We start from the raw sequence: 10,492 nt of genomic DNA on the forward strand, positions 1-10,492 counted from the left end.
TTGTATGTAATACTTATATAATTCGTAGATAGAGAAACATTAAAACAAAAGTGTGAATCCATTTTATTCCTTATCTTTTAAAAATTTCGGAAAATCCCTTCATAGATTCTCAACAAATATGGTCAGATTTCAAGGCTCTAGCTCAAACACATTATTAATGAACTATTACATAATTTTTACTCGTCCGTTTTTCCTCAATGTTTGTGTTGGAAGTATGTAGGTTGGTCGGCCTCTTGTCCATAAACAATGACGTTATTAGCTCATTCATTCAATCATTAAAATCGCAAACTTAAAGGTAAACATTGAAAGGGCATAGGGCCGTTACTACTAGGTGACAACCTTGGTCACTTAGTAACGGCTAACATCGTCTAGCAACCAAAAAAAGCTAAAAAAAAAACACGGTTCTTGTATGACGACCCCCTTTAATTTGTAACCTTATTTTATTTTTAGTATTTGTTGTTATAGCGGCCACAGGAATACATAAACAGTGAAAATTTCAAGTGTCTAACTTTTACGGCTTAAGAGGGAAGCCCTGTGACAGATAGACGGACAGACAGACAGACAAACAGGGGAGTCTCAATAATAGGGTTTCGTAGGTACCCTTTGGGTACGAACCCTAAAAAGGTGTTATCGTAGTGTTATTAATTTGTTGGACACAGATTATTTTTAGCCAAACGGGCCCCTTAATCCAAGTATGCATAAAATGTTGTATGGATTACACCTGCTTTACCTTTCTGAGAAAAAAAGAAAAAACAAGAATGACAGATGACAGCACAGCTGACAGTGAAATTGACTGTACTGTACTACTGCAGCCTTCTTTCCGTAGACGTAGTTTCGTAGATTTGTGATTTTACTGCACTGAAACTGAGTGAAATGATAAAAATGTTAAAATAAATAGCCATAAGTAAAACATATTTAAATTTTATACGTGTTTCGTGTTTTATTTTAGAATTGTGTGTTTTCAAGTAATTGCTCGAGATGTTGTCAATTAAGCGACTGCCCCTATCTTCAGCAAAAATTCAATCAAAAGTTCACATAGATTTCCGCAAAGTGATAATCGAAAAGCAGGTTACCAAAAGCTATCACAATAACTTCGTAAATCTTTGTAAGTCTGTGTCGGTCCTACGCCAACTAAGTAGCAAATCAAAACATCCAGTAAGTAAAATTTCATAACAGTTTCATAATATTTTTCTTGTGAATTACGGGGCAGATTTGTTTGTTTTAATTAATGAATGTGTGGGTGGTTAACTCGATGATATCTCTTTTTGTGGTCTAAACTAAACCCTTTATTAAAGGGTATATACAAACATAGGTACATACATAAATTCCTTGTTGTAGCATCAAAGACAGCTCCAAGCAGAGATTAAGGCAGCATGCTCTCTACTACAGAGATCAAACTTACCGGGTCTGAACTCAATATTCAACAGTTCAAGGTGTTTCACCAGAGGGCTGCATACAACTCAAAGTAATTCAAATAAAAACGAAGATAAAGACAAGGTACTGAAATTATTCCTTCCAACTGTTATTAGTAAAGTTCCAATGATATTAAAATGTTTGTTACATTTAGTAGTGCAACTAGATGTGTGAGCCTTGCATTTTGAAGGATCGAGTATCTCTAAAAGTTCTAGTTTTTTTCAGCCAACTTAAAAGCTGTCATTTAATATGTGGGATCCCATCATAGAGCACTGCTATTGGTTATGTTTGAGTTCTGTTATGTTCTATTTTATTTAATATTAATAAAAGTAAAATATCTCTAACTTACAATGTTGTACCTAATTTATTTTTTGATAGTTTTATCGTAATACAAATACATATTTCAGGATAAAGACAAGAAAAAACAAGATGAAGAAAATAATGTTCCATCACTGCTGGTAAAGGCAGCGTTCTGGATGTTCACAACCAGCATTCTTGTTATACTCAGTTCTCTTTTAGTACCTGGAGATAATACCCAAAATGAGGTATTAAGTACATTAATCAGGCAACATTTTATACAATTTGTTTGGATTTCTACTTTTTTTATATGAGTGTTACAAATGCTCTAATCATACCTAATTAGTAATCTTACATCTTTAGAAAAATATTATGGGTCATATTTTTTCAGAAATGATTGCTTAATAAATTGTTTGTATTTGTAATTAATGTTTTTAGCTGGTGCGCTATGTGTCATGGAATGAGTTTGTTTATTCAATGCTTTCCAAAGGGGAAGTGGATGAACTGATTGTCAGGCCAGACCTTGAAATTGTCACTATCATCTTACATGAAGGAGCAGTCATAAAAGGAAAGAAGGTACTGAATCAATTGCCCTATTAACCAACTGTGTTATGCAAGTTATTATCTTAATTTTGTTTCTGGTTAACAGGCTACTCACCGAGTCTACCACATGAATGTTGGTGATATTCACAGATTTGAGGAAAAGCTAAGGGAAACGGAGAAAAGCCTTGGTGTTAAAGAAGGTCTGTGCTCATTCTTCATCCAAGCAGCATAATATCTCAAATGTATATATATAAATATATATATATATATATATATATATATATAACAGTGTAATTATCTTTCCAGGAGTCAGAGTGATTTATGACAGAAATGGAAGTGTGGCTGGCAAAATCATAACCAGTATTCTTATTGCTGCAGTCATAATGTCCTTTCTGTATTCTACAAAATCAATGAAAATGAACATGAACCTGGGGGGTTTTGTAAGTGGCAATTGAGAACTACAGTGAAAATCATTTAGAGTGACTTTAGAATGACTGTGTAGTGTGTAGGTTAGGTGTGTTGTTTAAGTCATAGACATTATTTGCAATATTATATAAAACAAGTAATCTAGGAATAAGCATAGTATCTTGTAAATATAATAATCATTATAACTGGTGTCACTATAAACGGTTTTGACTGTACACTGTGAAAATTAATGTTTTGAAATTATGTGTTTTTTTTTTTTTATATGTAATTAATGTATTTTTACTTAATTCAGAATCAGCTGGGTCGTGCCAAATTTACTCTGATAAACTCCATGAGTGGGCAAGGAAAGGGAGTGAAATTCGCAGACGTAGCAGGTTTGAGAGAGGCTAAAATTGAAGTTATGGAATTCGTGGACTACCTCAAACGACCAGACCATTACAAAAGTTTAGGTGCTAAGGTATAATGGCTATGAAATCAAATTTTTATAAGCTTTTATTAAACTTACAAATTGCAATATCTAGGTATTTATTTGTACCTACAAGTATGTACTTTGTTCTTTAAGAGTATCTCCTATTAATTTTTTGCTAAGCGCAAAGGAAAATTAGGTTTGGTTTTTATTATAAAGAACTGATGACAGTGCAAAGTGTATATATATATTTTTTTTAAATCTGTCATATTACTTATTATTGTGACACTTTTTGAAATTCAGGTGCCCAAAGGTGCGCTATTGCTCGGTCCCCCTGGTTGTGGAAAGACACTACTAGCAAAAGCAGTAGCCACAGAAGCCAACGTACCTTTCCTGTCTATGAACGGTTCAGAGTTTATTGAGATGATTGGAGGTTTGGGAGCTGCAAGGGTAAGGTATGTAATGCTTCCTCAATTTTATGTACTGCCATCCTTTTCGCATACTTGCCTATAGAGAGTATATTTTTGAGTGCTTTATCCTAAGAGATATTAACTTCAGTGAAGTGCACTATCTATTTGTTCAAAATCATTTGACTAAATACGCACTTACACGGCGGTTGACAATACTGTCATGTTCAGATATTTTTATTTAGGTAAGAAAGATGAGTAAAAATTGGGCCCTCTTAACTTAAATTATATTGTAATGGTAATCTAATTTAAGGCAAAAGCTTAAAAAATATGAAATATGAGTAATTGCGCCCCAAATTTATTTGCATTTTTACCTACTAAAATAGTCTGTTACGGGGTAGAATTTGCAATGAATGTTCTAGGTGTACGTCAAATCTTGATAGTTGAAGTTAAGCCACTTCCACTGGTGGTCGGAACGATTTCAAATTCGGTATAAACATGTATGTTGGATGTCAATGCAATTACAGTCGTTAAAAAAGCTTGTATTATATATTTTTTTAATAAAAACTTATTGTTTGTTCAGAGATCTGTTCAAAGAGGCGGCGTCCCGCGCTCCATGTATCGTGTACATAGACGAGATGGATGCAGTGGGCCGCGCGCGCTCCACGGGCGCATCCTTCGGGCCGGGCGGCGGCGAGGGCGAGCAGACGCTTAACCAGCTGCTGGTAGAAATGGACGGCATGAAGAGCCGCGAGGGCGTGGTCGTGCTCGCGTCTACCAACCGGGCCGACGTACTTGATAAGGTACTTGTGACCTGATCACAACGCATAAAAGCTCGTACCTCCAAATATTTTTTTTTTAGGTGAACATTATTTCAAGGGTCGATTTTGTTGACGTATTGACTTGGGATACGAGATGCAGGTGGTAGGTAGGACCTTGTGCAAGCTCCGCCCGGATCGCTACCACCATCTTGCTCGCTAATCCTGCCGTGAAGCGGCAGTGCTTGCACTGTTGTGTTTCGGCGTGGAGAAATTACTGGCACTTGAGGTATCCCATCTTAGGCTTCTGGGTCTTACGCATCTGCAATACCCCTGGTGTTGCAGATGTTTATGGGCGATGGTGATTTCTTACCATGCTCGTTTTCCATCCAGTAGAATAAAAAAAAAGAAGATTTTTTCAAAGCAGTGACAGTGTACCGGTCTAAGAGACAACGATAAAGTGATACTATTTCAGAATTTGAAATGTCCTGTAGCGATACTTACTGATTTTCTTTTTCTTTGCCAACTAGGCTTTGCTTCGGCCGGGTCGTTTCGATCGCCACATTTTGATTGACTTGCCCACGCTGATTGAACGGGAAGAAATATTCGAACGGCATCTAAAGAATATTGTGTTGGAAGATTTACCTGGTCATTATGTCAAACGGTAAATGTTAGAACATTCATTTACATTACAATACTCGTAAAAAACAATCACTCTTTATTGATAACCTCATAATAAACGAATAGGGAATATTGCTGCAATTTTATCCCGTCAGAGTGCAGCACTAGCACATACCATATGTTTAAGGTTTATGTTTATTGAGTCATCTTTAAATGTCTATCGTAGCTTTGATGCCGTATATCATCAATTATCATAATATAAGAAAGGCAGTGTTGTTGGTTACCTATATGCTGCAGAATGGTAAGATACCATTATCAGACACACATTGCATACCATGCAATCTTCAATCATCCAATTAATCATACGCTGATTTAGGGCCTGTTTTATCACTCATTTATAAATTCTATGTCACTGATACATGTGATGCCGTCAGTGCCGTCTCTGTTAGTTTTGTCTGAATAAACAGAGTTGGTACCGTATTTACCTGACAAATAATAGTAGATTATTGTCGTGGCCTGGAAGTAGGCAATTGCTGGCTGAGTATAAGAATAGGTATGTTGACACCATAAACAAAATAATTCGAAGACACGACTCCAGTAAAAAACGCTTTATTTTATCCCTGAAAACCAGATTAATTTTCGATTGACTGCAAAATTAGATTTTTTGTTGCTTTAAAACAAATAAATAGTTGATTGAGTTGGCGAACAAGTGACGTCATATGTTGCTATTTCCATTCAAACGAGAATTGTGATTTGACAGCTCATAAAAAGTACGTCAGTTGATTGGTGGAGTCAACATCCCTATTAAACGGACGAGCTTGCGAGTCCTTTTAACTAATACAAAGCCAGTAATTGCTGCCGAGGCTAATATAAAGCTTTTCTCAAAAGTGGTGAAGGAAAAAAACTAAATTAGAATAAACCTTTTCTCAACAAAATATATTATGACATTTAATTTTATTCCAATAATAATTTTCATGCTTTCCCGCCTTTTTTTCATTAAAAAAAAACAGCTGGTGTATTTTTCCACCGAAAACACCACAAGCTGTTTCAGATCCAATAAAAAAAGTCTGGAGTTCCATCAAAATAACTGATAGTTTCGTTTTCACTTTTTAAAAAGTTCGAGTCTCGACAATAATAAATTATTGTCGAGCTAGCGCGCCTGCAATGTTTTTAACTTTTTATTTTTTCGCTGACCTTAAACTATATACTTAGCCTTCTGATATGCAAGGAATAATGTAGACTTTTACGGAAATTTTTGAGAATTTTTTATTAATGAATGGTGAAACAAGCCCTTATGACTTATTTTTATTGCGTTCAGTAAAAAGAAAACCAATTTACTTTACCTTTCAGTCTGGCGTATCTTACACCAGGCTTCAGTGGGGCGGACATAGCCAACGTCTGCAATGAGGCGGCGTTGCATGCAGCCAGACACAAGCAAAGCATCGTGCGCGCTACCAATCTCGAGTATGCAGTTGAAAGAGTTGTTGGTAAGTTTTTTATAAAGTGTTACTTTTGTAAGTTTTGTTTTAATTGTAAATATTTTCGGCTCGCCGGACGGGAGCAGAACCTGCACCTCATATAGTTTTACGCGCCAGATGTGTCATACCAACTTGATTATCAGGGATCTGTCAAACCAGACCAAAATGCAAGTATGCATGCGCCAGTAGTGGCATGTAGTGCCATCTGTCGCAATTTTCAGAAATCACGGCTCCTACGTTCCCATACAGGGCGTAAGAAATTATATATCACTTCTATGTTTCCATTAAATATTATATTTGTTTGTATTAGCAATACACTTGAGATTTTATAAACTACTTTTTAGGGTTCCGAAGCCAAAATGGCAAAAACGGAATCCTTATAGTTTCGTCAAGTCCGTTTGTCTGTCTGTCTGTCTGTCCGTCCGTCCGTATGTCACAAGCATTTTACTCGAAAACTACAAGATGTATATCAATGAAATTTGGTGTACAGATGTCTTGTTAAAGCCGCTATTTAGTTTTGTAGTTAAATTACAAAAATAAATATTTATAGGGGGGGCACTCCATACACGTAACAGAAATTGAAAAAAAAAAAATTTTTTAATCGCTTCATCGTGTGGCACAGTTCGACAGCTCTTTTAAAAAGTTAGTAAGGTTTCTCAAAAACTTTTTTGATTAAGGGAAGATTTCCAGAAATAATCGCTCCCAAAAATTGTAAAATATGCAAAAGATATGGAAAGGTAACGCTTAATAAATACTTTCAACGAAAATTGGTTCTATCATGATATATCGTTTTTGAGTTATTGCCGAAAAACTGCGCTTCTCAACAAAAGGATGTAAAGTGCGTGTTTTAATTGTGTTATAACGCACATAATATTACTTGTTTTTTTTTTCGTATTGGCTACGGAACCCTATCTTGGGCGTGTCCGACACGCTCTTGACCGTTTTTTTTTATATTAACATTGTTTTTGATTTTTTTAAGGTGGTACCGAGAAACGAAACCATGCAATGTCACCGGCTGAGAAAAAAATTGTCGCCTATCATGAATCCGGCCACGCTTTGGTAGGATGGCTGTTGGAACATACCGATGCACTCCTCAAAGTGACGATTGTGCCGCGAACCAATATGGCTTTGGGTTTCGCTCAATACACGACTTCGGACCAAAAACTTTATTCAAAGGAAGAGGCAAGTGTTAAAAAAATCTTAAGGTAGGTATGACTTTTATTTACAGGAGCTTGACTAAAATTTATCGGTTACCTATTTATTGGAATTTGCAACTTGACTAAATTAGTTTTTAGTTTATATTTGATAAATTGACTCGGAATTGAAGCATATTATAAAATACTTACTTGAAGCATATTAATATAAAGTAATAAAATAATAATAATTTTAGCGTTGCACAAATGCTGCCGAGCGAATATATCTAGTTACCATTTTTTTGTTTATCGTGTATCAGAACAAATGACGATGAAACAAACGTGACCTTGCTTTGTAGTCTGTTCGTCGACAATTAATAAAAAATACGGGGGTTCTTAACTCTTAACAATTGCGGCCCGTTATCTATTTCTACCAATAAAAACAATCATTTTAAACAATTATTAACTGTATAAAACAGAGAACAAAAGCAAACACCCAAGCCACACATTCGAAGCCCGTTCCAAAACTAAATGGCAATAAACACCATCACGTCCGCGCGTTCAACGGGCTGCACACTTGACAAAATCTGAATGCCTAATACCACGAAACTCAGTTCGCACGGTGATAAGTGACGCCCTCATACAGTTTGCGATAGTTAAGCGACAGTCGCTATCCAGACTTTATTATACTCAATAGTAGTTGCACTTACGGCAAAGACTGTATTTAATGTCAATTTGATAATTTCAGCTATTTGACCGCATGTGTATGGCGCTGGGAGGGCGCGCCGCGGAGGCAATCACATTCAACTCCATCACCAGCGGAGCACAAAATGATTTGGAAAAAGTTACCAAAATAGCATATGCCCAGGTAAAACAAAATTATATTCAACACAATTTTATATTTAAAAACGTAAAGGTACTTATAATTATTATATATCATTACTTATCAGATCAGAGTATATGGAATGTCACCAACAGTCGGGCTTGTGTCCTTTCCTGATATCAAAGAAAGAGGCAAAAGTCCTTTTAGCAAAAGTTTGAAGAATCTTATTGACTTAGAAGCGCGAAAATTGGTAGCGAAGGCTTACTACAGGACAGAAGAAGTCCTTAGAACAAACCAGGATAAACTAAAATCCGTAAGTTGTCGATGCACATGAGATGTAAAATAAAGATTTTTTCCTAAGCCAAGTAATTATGTTAAAATGTTGTATGTTTACTTACTTGTAGCTGGCTGAATCGTTACTAAAAAAGGAGACGCTCAACTTCAAAGAAGTCGAAGCCATACTAGGACCCCCGCCTTTCAAAGGCAAGAAATTCATTGAACCGGTTGAGTTTGAGACTAATCTGAAGAGCCTGGAGACGGCAGCTACCGCCGAAGAGAGCGAGGCGGTCGGAGCACCTTCAGCCAAGCCAGAACCTCGCCCTGGCGCAGACATGTAAATCTTGCTTTATAACAAAGCTAGTCTTAATACAATAATAATAAATCTGATTTAAAGCTATCAACTTATTAGTTTTGCTCTTTAAGACGACACTGCGTAACTTTAAATCAAAACTTCTGTTTTCAGTACGCACTTTTATCTCATTGAATAATCTCGTTTGCTCGTGATTGATTAAATAACTAAATGAGCCAATCATCAATTTTCGCAGACTACCACTGCCCGTCATTGGGATATCCAGTTAGATTAATGCCGTAAGATCACGAGTAGACCCAACAGGGCTACATTCCGTAACAAATACATTTACTTAACTTTGTTTGATCTCAAAAAGCTTCCCATATAAAGGAAATAAAAAAACACGTATCTATTTTTTTAATGTTTGAAACTTATGGTACGGTTAAGAAATAGGGGTTACTTACTCAAAATAATCCAGCTGGGTAGATATCGTCAAATTTTCATTTCGTTTAGGGAAACATCTTTATTCACAGTAAAGAGGGTAAGACACACAGGGCAAACACCGATCTTTGACATTACCACACTAGACAGTTTTATGTATAACAAGAAGTTACAATATAAGTAGTATCGATAGTTTCTAAGTTAGGTACCGAAGAATACACTTCAAATTGTGTACAATTGAATTACGTTAACTACAAAACCTTATAGTAACACAGGACTACCTGAATATCCATATCAAATAAATTGCAGTCTTTAAAATTTAATTAAACATTAATAAGTCGTAGTTGGACACCTATTCCCATATTTCACAATACCATTCACTAATAAAAATATAAATTCGAATGTTAAGTTACAACTGTCTAATTTTTGAGACTTCGTAAGCTCATGTTATAATGCCTAAGTTATATCCCATTAGGCAGACCTGACTCAGGGTTGGCTAACGGATGTTTCAAAATAAGAACCAAAACTTAAATAAATTAAAAACAAAATTTGAAAATAAACTTTTATTTAAAAAAAAAAGTAAGTACCGACCACATCGCGGACAGTGTGTTCGCATTCATGTTAACATTTTCATGTTAGTCATAAAGATTATTATTAGTTACAGTCGCCATCAGATCCCTATTTTAGAAAAGTGATAGGCGACAAAGGACTATGATAATTCGAAATACATTACAGACTTGAGGAATTCCTTGCTAAACCGAGGTTGGCGTAATACAGACCGAATCGGCAGTATCATCTGTCGCCTGTCACTGAAATAAGGGCCAGCTATAATAGTTACACCAGAGGGGTAACGGTAACAAAATTATGTGAATAGTCCTTATTTTCAAAGGCGTTGGACGTTCTTCTCATATTTTTGAGTACCTTTATCGCTTCAATATAAGAAGCTGTGATGATGATTATATTGATACACTTGGTAAGATGGTTAAAAACATGATTCGTACGCATTAGTCAATTTATATTATCTTATGTTAGGTACCCTCTAGCTTGTACTAATCACTATCTTTTCCCTTTAACAGGAATCCGTCAGTATTGGTATTTGTAAGGTTATTTGTTTTAATAAAAATGTGTTATATATAAAACAATACAACGAAAATAAATCAAATTAAATGTTACTTAAA

At 35.6% G+C, this 10,492-nt stretch overlaps 1 protein-coding gene across 1 annotated transcript; it reads left to right on the forward strand.

Moving 5' to 3' along the window:
- Positions 1-788: 788 nt before the first annotated feature.
- On the forward strand, positions 789-8,985 carry Spg7 (SPG7 matrix AAA peptidase subunit, paraplegin). The gene is made up of 15 exons (XM_074094332.1): positions 789-1,155; positions 1,339-1,497; positions 1,821-1,958; positions 2,149-2,286; positions 2,360-2,453; positions 2,560-2,693; positions 2,972-3,136; positions 3,389-3,540; positions 4,076-4,295; positions 4,781-4,914; positions 6,222-6,358; positions 7,329-7,531; positions 8,231-8,350; positions 8,433-8,618; positions 8,710-8,985. Exons 1-15 carry the CDS (start codon positions 979-981, stop codon positions 8,920-8,922), a joined length of 2,370 nt encoding a protein of 789 aa, XP_073950433.1. The 5' UTR covers positions 789-978; the 3' UTR covers positions 8,923-8,985.
- Positions 8,986-10,492: the final 1,507 nt, after the last annotated feature.

This window comes from Choristoneura fumiferana, chromosome Z (assembly GCF_025370935.1).
Source record: "Choristoneura fumiferana chromosome Z, NRCan_CFum_1, whole genome shotgun sequence".
Taxonomy (NCBI): Eukaryota; Metazoa; Arthropoda; class Insecta; order Lepidoptera; family Tortricidae; genus Choristoneura; species Choristoneura fumiferana.